Here is a 14,762-nt window from a genome sequence, read left to right as displayed (position 1 = left end):
CGGGTTTGCTTTTCAGGAACCAGGAAGTTAAACGTCTTGCATGCAGAGATTTGATTGGCTGACTGCGGACAACCACAGCATTTTGGTTGGCTCGGAAATAAAAACGTAACACTTCTCAGGTAACCAGGTGTGCAGGGGTCGGAGGGATTCACCGTGATGCGACTGCCGGTCACATGTTCTCCCGGCCCGAGAGGGGGGCGGGGCCTAATCCCCGGTGGGAGGAGCTTGTCTGAGGGTGCTCAAAGCCTATTGGCTGTCCTGAATATGTACATTTGCAAGGTGCCCAAACACCCAAACAAAGGGGGACACAGGTTCCCCTGAAAAAGGTGCAAGACCTCAAGATGCAGGTCTGAGAGTGTGTGTGTGTGTGTGTGTGTGTGTGTGTGTGTGTGTCAGCTGATGTGACGTATGATTTCTGTCTTCTAACTGTCTCTGTGCAGATTGTTTCCTGTTCTCCGTCTGGTTGTGTCTTTCGGTGCGTTCCATATGAACTCGGAAGTCGGAAATGTCAACTGCAAGTCGGAGAACCTCACAGTACCCCGAGCAAGCCGACGTCAGAAACCAACACGGCTGCTCGGTGCATCAACAGCAGTAAAAGCTGTAGAAAAGTAGAGGTTAGGCTAAGTTCCATAGTCTCACATACTCACTGATGCTGATACTAGCCTTTTTGGCACTAACGGAGACTTTTCGGATACTGGCATTGGTATTGAAACAACTCTATTTGCGTCCAACTAACTCAGTCGTACACACAGTCCTGTCCAACATGTGTCTGTGGACATGTTGTCCCGCTGTTTGCACGCACAAAACCCAGCGTAATGCATTGTTATCAACAGCTGACAACTGCTAACCTGCAGAGAGTAAACCTCACTGTGAAATAACGGTTATCCGACTTGTTTAACTCGTGTGTGACAGCTCCGACTCCCGAGTCCTGAGGTAAATGGACCGCGGCATCACGGAGCTCCGTGGAGGAGCTTTGACCTTTGACCTCGTCAGTTTGGCTTTCCTCCCAACGTTGCGGGAACCTGGCGCTCCGACGCAGAACACGACATTCATTAATCCCTCTAAATTTGGCTCACCGATCTAAAATAAACCGTCTCTGTGGTTATACCGTATTGACCCAAATATAGGATGACTTTTGTTCTTAGAAATGCGTGTGAAAAAGTCGTCTTAAACTTAAACAGCAGCGAACCATACCATAGTTTATTCAAAGTGTCTTTACTGTCATATTATCCAATAATTTTCTTTATAAAAACAAGATTTAATCTTCAAAAAGTCTTTCTAAAAAAAAAAAAAAAAAAAAAAAAAAAAGTAGGGGTCGTCTTATATTTGGGTCAGTACGGTATAAAAAAACCAACATGTTCAGGTTAAACACAACTTCATGGATGCTAAGGTCAATGGTCATCAGTCCCCTCTCCCCCCCTTATTCTCTCTTTCTTTTGTTTTTATCTTATTCAACCGGGACCAAAACCGGGGCATCCGTCTGTCGCCTCGGAGCAGTAAAACGCGTTATTATTAGGGATGCACCGAATCCAGATTTTTGGGGTTTGCCCGAATACCGAACCCACTGGTTGAGATTCTGCCGAAACCGAATCCTCCTCCCATCCTCAGTCCATTAACACAGTAAACTTTGCCGTACCTGAAGTTGCTGCATTCTGGCTGCTGTCTGTAGATTCCTTCATCACAACTTGTATTTTTCCAGATGTTTCATACCAGATGTTGTAACAGCGGTGATGTTGTGTATAGTTTAGGGTCCTCGCCACCACCAGACTAATCAGCATTGTAAATTGAACATGTAGCTGGACTTGAATGGTCTTCTTTTGACTGAAAGTTCTGCCAAACATCACTTTTTCTGCTCACCAGTTCCATTTCCACTTTCTCACAGCCTACTGCATTGAACGCTCCACCTACGTAAACACCTTCCTGTAATCAACGGCGCCGTCATTACGGCGACCAGCGTAGCACGCGGAGTGCAAGCGTAGGGTTTGCTTCGGTGGACAAAAATTCTAAGGTTCATCAGAAACCCAACTCCGTCAAAAAGCCCAATATTCAGCCCAATCAGAAGCCAAATCCTGGATTCGGTGCATCCCTATTCATTATTCACAATAAGAACTGGAAACAAAGAGCTGTGTTTATGGTGTGTGTGTGTGTGTGTATGTGTGTGTGTGCGCGTGTGTGTTGATCCCTCTGTGATGCCATACGTGTAACGGTGAATGTCTACGATACTGCTGCTGACGATGATGATGAAATATATTTCTGTATTTTCCTTTTGATTGTTAATTTGACTTCCGGGTGCATCGAACACATGTGAACTCTCTGTCTTCGTACCGAGTCTGTGAGGCGAAAGACAGACAGATACATTGACTGATAATAAACGAGTGGAAAAGATAGAAAAAGCCGAGAGAAAGTGATACAAAAACCATCAGAACAATACTGCTCATGAACCACAGATCACCTCAATACACCAGAAATACCTCAGAAGACGTTTCTACGTGTTTAAAGTTCTGTTTCTATATTTTATTTGCTTTGACGACTTGTAGTCACATATTTTATTGTGAAGTTTGTATTCTTTGATTAGAGAGGTTAATCGTTTTTATTTTACATTAAAATCGCCAAACTGATTGAAGATAAACGCTACAGCGAGACACGAACCTCCAGCTTGTAAATATTTGTTTTTTTTTTAGACTGAACTGAACTGCCGATTATCATAAAAGCACCTGGACTGAGCTGGACTCTCACCACTTTCCCTCTTCGTGTTTCTGTCTTCCCCCTTTCCTTCTGTCTGCTTTCTTTGACTCTCATCTCCTTTCCTCCCCTCCTTTCCTTGCCTCTCCCTTTGTGTCCTCCTTCAAAGGCAGCTCGTGGTTACAGTGCAGGAAGTCGTGTAAAAGGCTCGCCGAAAGACTCATCGAGATTAAGAAATTAAGTGAGCGAGTGAGTAATGTAATACGGGAAATGGAGTATTAAAGCGTAACTTTCGCCAAAATGCAACCTAGGGTCTTTTTGTGAATGTACCCTAGCCAAATGTTCATTTAAAAGCATATTTAGGATGGAAACGCCACTTTTAAGATTGACCGTATTCTCATTTTCGGTCAAATTGCCTTTTGAATGGGAGTGCTAGGGGCACTTCCTTCCCGTAATTAACGGCGCCGTCATTACATCGACCAGCGTAGCGCTCGTAGTGCATGCGTAGGGTTCGGTTTGTTGGAAAAAAATTCTAAGGTTCGGCAGAAACCTAACCCTGTCAAAAAGCCCAATATTCAGCCGAATCCAAATCCGAATCATGAATTTGGTGCATCCCTGATGTAAAGTATAAACAACTTTTGGGTCTGTATCATCCAGCGAAACACGGAACCTCTGAAAACGTCAGTGAACGCATCACAGATCGTAAACTCGGAGCTGTCAGAAGATTTCCCATCCCGAGACGGGGCGTTCTCGTTAACGCGGTAAACCCGAGCACATTTGAAGGCAGCATACCTAACCTCACTCCTTACTCATTTCCTTTTGTTGTCTCATCTCTTGACATCTCTTTTCTCCGTCATCTTGACATCTTTCCTACATCCTTATCATGTTGACTTTTCACTTCTCACTCCTCTCTCCTCTCTCGTCTTCCAGTTTTATAATTCCTCTTTTCTCTGCTCCTTGCCTCTCTCACTATTTCTCCACTTCCCTTTATTATTATTATTATATGTTTATTTGACTTCCATCTCTGGAGCTTCCTTCCTTCACTTTGTGTTTTCCCTTCCTGTGAATTTTTCCCTAAATATCACATTGGACTATATTTGTATCGAAATGCATTTAGAATATTTTGATTTAAATCGATTTAAATGAGCTAAAAGTTTGAATCTGGAAGACGCAAATCTGAGAAAAACTTTAAAAATTTAAATTCTTATCAAAATATTCATAATGTATATTTTAAACTCGACTCGTTTATGTCGGGACAAAGTGAACTGACAGACTGATTCAGATCCAGGTGTTTCCAGGTGTTTCCAGGTGTTTCCAGGTGTTTCCAGGTGTTGTCAGAAACATATTACCTCATTAAAGCCCCACGAGCCGAAAACAGCATGCGGGAAATGCGACAGAAGTCGGAGACGATGCAGAGAAAGCGTTATCGTTCGGGTGTCGGGATGAGAAACGCGCGGCCATTTCCATCAGAGTCTAAAAGGTTTAAAACATTAACCAGAAAAAAATTGTAATAAGTGCTGAGGTTTAAGTGTTTAAAAAGTAAAAGTGCCACACAATAAATAACCATAAATATTATGACAATAGATAATTTAAAATACAACATAGAATAAAACCACACTGTTAATCATGCATTAAACCAATGGTTCACCAATGTGTAATAATAAATGATAGGGTTAGCCAATCAGAGGCAGAATAAGGCCATGGGTTAGCGTTATTATGTCCTTTGACGTTGACACGTATAGCAGATCTGATCTAGCATCTACCGTATCTGATCACCAGAGGTGGAAAGTAACGCTGTAATTGAGTAGTTTCTTTTGTGTGCTTTTACTTTTTAAAGTAGTTTTTATAGTCTGTAATTTAACTTTTACTTAAGTATGTTTTGTTTGAAGTTTTGTACTTCGCTACATTTAAAAAAGCTCTCCACGTTTTGTATCTGTCAACAAACTCAAATGGAAAAGCTTTTTTTCACTTTTTTGGGGCTTTGTGCCTTTGTCAAAACTCTAAAGACTGTGATTTAATTAAATAAGTATAAGCAAGTATACCCCCCCCACTACATAACTTTTAGTCTAATTACATTTTAAGTGAGCTACTTTTTACTTTCACTTGACTAGATTTTTATACCAGTAATTTTACTTGAACTTAAGTCAAAGTTCATTAAAGTAATAGTACTTTTACTCAAGTAGAATATTTTTCTACTCTTTCCACCTCTGCTGAAAAGTGGGACCAATGTCTTGAATGCTAACAATGCTAAAGTGCTAATAAAGCCCCCCCACCCCCCCCCTTTGAACTCACAGTTAGCATTGAGTCGGCTAACATGTCACACTTGCACAGCGACCTCTCTGAATATTAAAGATATTTCAGTAACGTCATAAACAGCGAGCTGAACGAGCGTGAAAAGAGACAACTCCAAGTCTAGAGATGAGGATGTTTCCTGCCAGATGAAAGTTAGTTTCCGGGCTTCCACTTCATAAAAGAAACGCTGTCGTCGTCTGAGTCCTCCCGCTCATCTTCAACGCTTCACTCTGGACATATAGAATCTGTTTCTGCTGTTCTACTATTTTAAAGCAACACTAGAGAACTTTTCCTCTTAGGTCCCCCTACAGGTTGGAAGTGAAATGGTCCATTACCGTTGTCGTTATGTCTCATTATGTCTCATTCGAACTACAGATCCACTACCCGATCTGGCAAACTTGCATAGTGTGGTTATAGCCGATAGAGGGCTGTAAAGCGAATGCAGAACTGCTGTTCACCCTGTTACGAGTTGATGAACTACTGAACGATTATGGAAACATTATTTTAAGGTACATTATTTTGGTGCAAGTTTGCCAGATCGGGTAGCAGATCTGTAGTTCGAATGAGACATAATAATAATAATAATAATGGTAATGGTAATGGACAATTCCGCTTCCAACCTGTAGGGGGACCGAAGAGGAAAAGTTCTTTAGGGTTGCTTTAATTAAACTGTTTGCAAACAGTTGACATACAGATTGCTAACAAACCGATTGTAGACTGTTTAAAAACAAAATAAACTATTTAACAATTTGAGGCCAAAGCACACCAGACAATAAAACTGATTAAATAGAATTGAAAGCGATCATTACAGTAATAGAAGTAAACGTGTTGAACACTGATGGAAAAGCTCCCACTTGTGTTTAAAACTTGCTACAAACTCGGTTAGCATTGCTTATCCTCTGTCCTGATGGACAGGTCCTAAAGCTTCCCCTGCTTTATCGTCTGTTATCGACCATCATTTACTAAATGAACATCATGCTGTATTGAAGAAGACTTGAAACTAGAGATTGAGACCATAAACTCAATATGAAAATGTTCACTGAGGTAATAAATCAAGTGAGAAGTAGACTCATTTTCTCAGACTTTTATAGAAAGAGACTTCTTTTTGGAGCCAGTGGAGTCTCCCCCTGCTGGACGTTAGAGAGAATGCAGGAATGCAGTTTTGTCCATTATTTCTCCAGTCTGTGTTCAGGACTGTCACCACGATGTGAAGGTGGAGTCGTTCAGTCTCGATGCCGAAGAGAACGGGAGGACTTAGCGAGCAGCGTTTCCCCACGTCTCTGCTTTCACAGCGTTTCAAATTAAAAGTCTGCTTAAAGGCTCGTTTTCACTTCTAGTTTGTGTGATGCTTCCTTTGACGTGGCCAGTCAAGTGCCTGTTAGGAGAATTTCTTCTGAACATCTGAAAAAACTCTTTGTTGTTTAAGTAAAACATGGGCCTTTATTAAATGACCGTCAGTTTAACAAATGGTAATCTTTATCAACAGAAACCTGTGTACCTTCCTCCTCCTCCGCGGCTGCTGCTGGAGAGTTTCCGGCCTCTATTTATTCTGACTTTTTTGAGTTTTTTAACTCCAAACTGAAGACGACAACACATACTGTAAAGATCATAACATGTAACTAGTTACGTGCATTAAGAATTTTAAAGGCCCCACTTTAATTCTTGAGTAAATAAAGTCATCTGAGTTCTAAGGAAAGAAAAGACATGAACATTTTACTGAAAGTTGTAGACTGAAGCTTTAATTACCTTCGTACAAAACTTTAACTTAACTTAATTACAAAAACAAATCAAAACAAAGCGATACACTTTTCTTAAAGTTCAAGAGGCCGGAGACTCTCAGTGGCGACAAAGCACAGACTGGGTTAGCAGTTAGAAATAAAATAAATTTGTTTACACCAATGGTAACTTACCAGTGGGAACATTTGAAATCTGATTCAGGGTTTTCATTGGCCGAGAGGAGCCACAGGGGGTTTCCCAGTCGTGTTGTCAAGGGGTTGAAACTGGTGCCAGATGAAATCTGCAGACTTTTGTGGAATTTTATGCAGATTTTCAAGCAGATTTTTACAGGAGCGTGATGCATTCACTTGGGGGGGGGGAAGCCCCCCAAGCGAAAATGTTTTTCTAGGATTTCTGTTCTTCTAAATATCTGAATCAATGAGATAGTAAACTCATAACAGAGCTTTTTTCCAAGTTAATACATTACCCTGCGCAAAGTTTAAACAAATTAAAAGTCAGATTGTTAACACATACCGAAACAGAGATACAGTCCACTAAATTCTGTAGATTTTCATTCTGGATCACCGCTGTAGATTTCGTTTGCAGGTCTGATCTTCACAAGCAAACAAATCGCTGCAGTTTCTCCCTCGAGATGAACCGAGGCAGATGCAGATGTTTCTGGAAGCGTGATGCATTCACTTGGGGGAGAAAAACAGTTTTTTTATAATCTCGTTAATTCAGAAAAAATAATTTTCCTGAATTTCTGTATTTCCAAATTTCAGTTTTTAGTAATAGTAAACACATAAAAACATTTTTTTTTTCAAGTGAATGCATTATGCTTCCGCAGATTTTAAACAAATGTTAACTCATTTCGAACCCAGAGCAGAAAAACAGTCCTTGTCTGTTTCCAGAATCTGTTTCTGTCTGATCAAAGGAACAAATGGCTGCCGTTTCTCCCCCGAGATGAACGGAGAGATCAGCGACTCTCCTCCCTTCTTCTCCCCCAGAACGATGATGCTGATGATGATGATGATGATGATGATGATGATGATGATGATTATGGTGATGATGAGGATGGTGATGATGATGATGATGTGAAATGCAAATCTTGTCCTTTGTTTCTCTGTCGTAGCTCAGCTGTAGAAGTCAGAGACAAACTTGTACTACTGATTTAACAAACGTGCTAGAATAAAAAAGAAACCGTACGACTGTCTACACTCTAAGAAATAAATCCCCAAAGGAACAGAAAAAGTTCTGGCAGCTTATCAGTTAGGCCTATCGTATAAAATTCTCTCATACAAAGCTGCTCAGTAAAAGAAAAAGTATCGGAAAAAGCGACTAAAAGTTTAAAACAATTTGCGACACAAACGTCGGGAGGTCAAAACAAATGGACAAAAACGTCGAGAAAAATTATTAATTATAAAATTAAGAACTTTATTAAAAGCGTTGAAATAACGTTGAAAAAAGTGACATCTTTAATCTCCCAAAACCAACCTCTGTCGCCAACAAAAGTTATCAGAGCGGAATTTCAAAATGTTTAATTTTAAACATGTTTAAATTTCAAAATGTAATAAACTAAAATACAGCTGTGAATCACGTTCTATGGAGAATTTCTGTTAAAATATACAGACACACAACAGTTCGTACACAGATGTTTTTTGGAGTGTACAAGCTAAAAATTGGGTTTCATTACTGTAAAAAACAAAACTGACTTCTGGACTGAAGAAGTGTGGGAAAAGCTGTTTTTTCTTTTAAAATATATAAATATATATGTACGTATGCGGCCAATGGGAGAGATATGGCCAAACAGGAAGGACATCCGATTTAAGAAAATAAAATTGTTTATAGAACTGTTGTAATGCTGTTCAGAGGTTCCAGTGGGCATCTTTATTTTCTTATTTTCTTTTTTGAGAAATCACTGTAACATAGATGTTTAATTTGCAGTCCCGATGAAAATCCCCTCGTTAGGAAGTATCTTTTTTTCAAACTGTGGTGGTTTGTAGAAAAAAACTGCTAGATCTGCTTAGAAAAAAGAAAAGTGTGTGGTGTCTCTCACTCTCTCTCTCTCTCTCTCTCTCTCTCTCTCTCTCTCTCTCTCTCTCTCTCTCTCTCTCTCTCTCTCTCTCCCCTTATCTATTTTCATAAATCTATTGTAAATCTCTCTTTCTCTTCACTCAGTCCCAGGGTCATTATTGGATGAATGAATGTAGTTCTAGTCCTCAGCGCAGAGACGCCACACACACAACCTGTTCAACTAGAAATAAAAAAAACTGTAGAAAAAGAAGGCTTATTTCAGTTATATCATTTTGTATATGGAAATAAACAATACTGTCAAAGGATTTTACACTGAGTGCTGCTGTTGTTTTAACTTATTTTCCCAAAAGCAAAACAGACATAATCATGACAAACACTACTTTATTTCAGTACATTTATCCACATGTCAAAGTCAGAGAGCCTTTCTCAATCTAATTTCTTTTCTGTTTTTTTTTATTATTATTATTTTGGAGCTCTGCAGGCGGCCTCTGTGCTGGGTTATTACGCAATACCAGCAAGGAGGCATTGTCTCAAACTGTCGAAAGTGTTCTGTGTGCTCGTCTTCTTGCGATAGCGACTAACAAGAACGTTCTCCCCAAAAACACAAGTCTGTTCTTTACATTTTTGGGATTGTGAAACACCCAGAGTCTCTCCACTCTACCTCCCAGTAACATGGCCCAGTTAGAGGTGATGCTGCTGCTTCAAGCTCTCTGGATCTTCAGGACTCAGCTGATCCTTCAACACATCCTCCTTCTGATCACTCTGACAGAGATCACTTCCATCTGATGAGAGAAGAAGACAACAGAAGAGATAAATGAGTGTTTCTAGAGACTCTGTTCATCAGCTGTCAGTCAGTGAGCAGCACATCCAGTATAAAGAGCAGCAGAGACTTCAGTCCTGTTCAGACACCAAGTGGAGCGGCTGTGTAGGCAGCCTGCTTCCTTTCAGCTCTCATGTTAACGTGTTGGAGTGAAGCTCACAGACCTGCAGAGACTTTGGGCATCAAGTCTGTTGACTCTGCAGATTTCACTGAAGTACACAGTGGAAATAAACTGCTGAGAGTCCTGAACGCATCATTACTGCAGAAACAGAGAGACGTTCACTGCTCACTTTAATGATGATTTACTGCTGTTGGGTGCAGAGCTGCTAAAAACCAGCACTGTATGAAGACGACATGGTTACTAAATGTAATACTGGTTCTATGAAATAAGAGCCAGTGATTTGCAGGCTTCAGTCAGACTGATCTCAGACCTGTGACAAAGATGAACTAATCAGTTATTTAGTCTTGAAATGAGAGAACAAACACTTTGAGATCAGATTTTATGGTTGGACAGTTTGATGTCTCTCTACATGTTGTGATGCTGTCAGCTGTAATCCAGCTTTATTTCTTGCAGACATGAACACAACAACACATCAACTCAAACACATGATCACAACAAGCTTCTGGCTCATCTGATTGGCTGGTTGTCCTCTCGCTCTCTCTCTGTCTCTGTCCATTCCTGAAGCCTGTCACCATTCTCCTCTCAAAGCTTCACTGAAAAGGTTGAAGGTTTACAGGAAATACTGTATCTTTACTTTGACCCTAACTAGGGATGTAATGATGCATCATGAATTGGTTTAAAATCTATTTATATGTGTAAACATTACAACCGGTTGAGATAAATGTATCACGATGCAATTTTTAAATGGCCTGTGTGATGCTAGTTAACATTACACAGCAGGTAAAGTTAATGTTAGCCTACCGTTAGTTAGAAGCTAGCTTAAACACGATTAAAATGCTGACAGCTAAACAGTCTAACGTGTGTATTTCACTGGAAAGGATTCCGACAGCGTGCAGCTAAAGAAACAGAGGACACTAGTTGAGCTTTGAGACAACGTGGACACTGCTGCTGTCGGAGAAACAACTGAGACGGGATGCTACTCTAGCTTGTAAGGTTGTGGCATTTAATGTTGTAAAAAATACCCTTCTGCCATCTAGTGGTTCTTCTTTTTGTTGTTTCACAGCAAATAACTGGTGAACATTATTACATTTTGAATAAATCATTTAAATTTGACATATGGCCTTAGCAATAAACAAACCGCTCTTTAATCTTAAATTGTTTTCATTTAATTTGTTATTTAAGATAAAATACAGTTTCAGTGTAACTTTTGATAAGGGGACACATCTGTTTTGCAGTTCATAGAAATAAAGGAATATTTTTCAGTCATTTGTCTACAACTCATTCAGTTAAAAAAAACGTGAGAAAAACGTATCGTAAACTTAAAGTCGTGAATCGTATCTTCTATCTATATTCTATAATCTAATCGTTTGATACTGCTGAAACCAGCATGGACTGAATCCAACCCTCTGCTTACTCCAGAGTCTCCAGTCTACAGTCTGGACTCTCCTTCAGATCACACAGCTGCTTCACGTATGAATCCTTCAGGTTGTTGTAGCACAGGTCCAGCTTTCTCAGATGGGAGAGGTTGTACTTCAGAGCTGAGGCCAGAGGTGGACAGCTGATCTCTGACAAACCGCATTTCCTCAATCTGAATGAAGAACAAATAAAGATAAAAGTCATTAATAATTCAATCAGATGTGTTGATTACTACGTCCTAATCAATGACCTTTCCCCAAAAATGAGTATTGTTTAAAATTAGTTCTATGTGCAGTGCAGTTTAAATATGAATGCTATCATGTTTTTCTTTCTTTCCACACATTTATAAAATATATGATAATAATATATATATATATATATATATATATATATATATATATATATATATATATATATATTACATTACATTAAACAAAGGTACTTTTGTGACTTTAATTGCATCCCTCTAACTCGTATTGGCATAAATGTTAAGTATTTTGTATTCATATTTTATTTGTATGTTCAAGTTGAGAAAAACACATTTCAAAATGTTTGTGTTTGGTGCATTTATTTTTGCAATCATAGTATTGTAAATCACAATATGACTTTTTCTACAAATTGTGCAGTCCTATTTATTTTAATTATAAATGTGTTGCACATTTAAAAACTATTTAAAATTTTGATTTAATTTTGCAACACATTGTAGAATAAATCTTATAGTTTTCTGACAAACACTGATGCAGTTTGAGTCCAGACTACATCAGGGGCCCGTTTCAGGAAAGAGGTTTAACAAACTCTGAGTCTAACCCTGATCTCTGAGTTGATTTACCCTGAGATGGAAACTCTGAGTTTTCGCTTCCAGAACAGCTGATATGAGTCAATCAACTCAGAGTAGGTTCACCAGACTACATCTGGACATAAAATGTTCAGACTGACAAACTGAAAACAAACAAAGAGTTGTTGTGATTTGTACTCAGACAAACATAGAAAACAAGTGAACTGATAGAAATTTAAAACTTCTGTTATGGATTTAATTTTGATAGATTTACACTGTACAAGAATAAAATACATGAACTGACATCAGAGTCTCCAGTTTGCAGTTTGGACTCTCCAATCCAGCACACAGCTGCTTCACTCCTGAATCCTTCAGGTTGTTGTCTATCAAGTCCAGCTCTCTCAGATGGGAAGTGTTGGAATTCAGAGCTGAGGCCAGAGAAGCACAGCTGATCTCTGACAAACTGCAGCTCCTCAATCTGAATAAAGATCAGATGTGTTGATGTTTTAAATATGTAGCTCAACATTACTACATCCTAATCAATGAACTTTTCCCTAAAATGAGCATTGTTTAAAATGAGTTGTTAGTTGTATGTGCAGTGCAGTTTTGATATTAATGCTATCATGTTTTGCTTTCTTTCCTCAGATATTTAAAAAAAAAAAAAAAAAAAAATATATATATATATATATATTACATTAAACAAATGTACTTTTGTGACTTTAATTGCATCCCTCTGACTTTTAAAATTTATATTATTACATACTGTGTAATTTAGGAACGACGCTACAGGCGGAAAATAGCAATTGCATTAAAACCTGGTATAAAGCATCTCTCCTTGTTTTTATTAAGTTAATGTTTAATTGTGCATTCCTATCTAAATAAAAACAAATGGCTAAGAACTATAGAAAATGGCCACATTTAAATACACAAATCTTTATTTAATAATGTAAGTAAAGATACATGGACCCTTAGTTATATGTGCAGTTTTTATATTAATGCTATCATGTTTTGCTTTCTTTCTAAATACATAAAATAAAAAAGGATACATTACATTAAAGAAATGACTTTAATTTCATCCCTCTGACTCTTAAAATGTAAACTGTGTAATTTAAGTTAGAATTAAAAAAAGACAAATTTAAATAACCCAAAAAGACTATATAATAAAAAATAAACTAAGTAAAAACAGAAACATGGACAGCACTTCTGCTGCTCTCATTTAAAACTAAAGACTGAGGCTATCCTCATCACTACTGTCATCTTCATCACCACACAGCTGACTGACTGAGAGCTCTGCTTCATCCTCATTCATCTTTATAACTGGATCACATGTGCACTGAGCAAAGAGAGATGCAGGTTCTCTTCATCTGAAATGTAATCTATTACCTCCCCGTACAAAAAAACCAAAAAGGTGTGCTGTGTGCCTCTCACTCTGTGTCCACTATAGTCTCCACGTTGTAACAGCCTTCACTTCACCGACAGAATAAACAACAGAAGAAGCCACTGTGTCTTAAGAAGCTTGGTGTTTTTCAGACGAGGTTGTACCAAGTATATTTTGTGACTTAATCAATAGTTCTTTTATTACAGGCATATACAATGTATTATTTTAATGACAATTTGTATTTTTCTTATTTGTTGTTCTATTTTTCACGTGTGCTGTTGAGCAAACCAAAAATAATGTTCTCCCCTATCATTTAAAAAATCAGTGAAAACAGTATTTTACTGTAGTCAACATGTCCCTTGTCTTTTTTTCAATTACTTTTCCTTCTCTCTCTTTCTTCATTCTTTATTTTCTCTACTCATGTCTTCCTTTTTATAGACTATTTTTATGTTTTTATATTCTATATATTTCATTGAACTTTTTTAAGGAACCTAACATGTTGAGGGTTTTCTAGGTTTCTTTTGCACGCCATTTTTTATTTACTGTTTTTTTTCATGTGATAAATAAATCAAATGAAAATAAATAAATAGTTTATTTCGAAAAGGTTGCTTTTTATTCAATTATTTTTATAAATATTAAGTATTTATATTTTTTTTGTATGTTTAAGTTGAGAAAAAAACATTTCAAAATGTTAGTGTTTGGTGCAGTTTTAATTGCAATCATAGTATTGTAAATCATAATATGACTTTTAGTACAAATTGTGCAGCCCAAATCTTTTTTTTTTTTTTTAATTATAAATGCGTTTCATATGTGAAAACTATTTTAAATTTGGATTAAATTTTGCCGCACATTGAAAAATAAATCTTAAAGTTTTCTGACACTGATGCAGTTGAAGTCCAGACTACATCTGGAGACAAAATGTTCAGACTGACAAACTGAAAACAAACAAAGAGTTGTTGTGATTTGTACTCAGATAAACACATAAAACAAGTGAACTGAAAGAAATTTAAAACTTCTGTTATGGATTTACATTTGATAGATTTACACTGTACAAGAACAAAATACAAGAACTGACCTCAGAGTCTCCAGTCTACAGTTTGGACTCTCCAGAAAATCACACAACAGCTTCACTCCTGAATCCTCCAGGTTGTTGAAGCTCAGGTCCAGCTCTCTTAGATGGGAGGGGTTGAACTTCAGAGCTGAGACCAGAGCAGCACAGCTGATCTCTGACAAACTGCAGTTCCACAATCTGAATAAAGATTAGATGTGTTGATGTTTTAAATGTGTAGCTCAACAGTCATATGTCCTAATCAATGGTCTTTCCCCTAAAATGAGTATGGTTTAAAATGAGTTGTTAGTTGTATGTGCAGTGCAGTTTAAATATGAATGCTATCATGTTTTGCTTTCTTTCCACACATATTTAAAAAAAAATGATATATTACATTAAACAAATTACTTTTGTGACTTTAATTGCATCCCTCTAACTACTAAAATATAAACTGTGTAATTTAGGAATGAGGATACAGGT

General features: G+C 37.9%; 1 protein-coding gene across 1 annotated transcript in view; it reads right to left on the bottom strand.

The window, feature by feature from the left end:
* The window catches only part of LOC116057839 (protein NLRC3-like), a 556,293-nt gene that overhangs the window by 267,236 nt on the left and 274,295 nt on the right, over positions 1 to 14,762 (bottom strand). Inside the window, exons 15-16 of the mRNA XM_035998138.1 lie at positions 14,310 to 14,468; positions 11,080 to 11,253 (exon numbers count right to left, since the gene is read on the bottom strand). Of these exons, the coding sequence (XP_035854031.1) occupies positions 11,080 to 11,253; positions 14,310 to 14,468 (333 nt within the window). The remainder of the gene's footprint in view (positions 1 to 11,079; positions 11,254 to 14,309; positions 14,469 to 14,762) is intronic.

The sequence above is a fragment of the Sander lucioperca genome, chromosome 23 (assembly GCF_008315115.2).
Source record: "Sander lucioperca isolate FBNREF2018 chromosome 23, SLUC_FBN_1.2, whole genome shotgun sequence".
NCBI classification, from domain to species: Eukaryota; Metazoa; Chordata; class Actinopteri; order Perciformes; family Percidae; genus Sander; species Sander lucioperca.
Note: the sequence above shows the minus strand (reverse complement) of the source record. Positions and strands in the feature narration are given on the sequence as shown.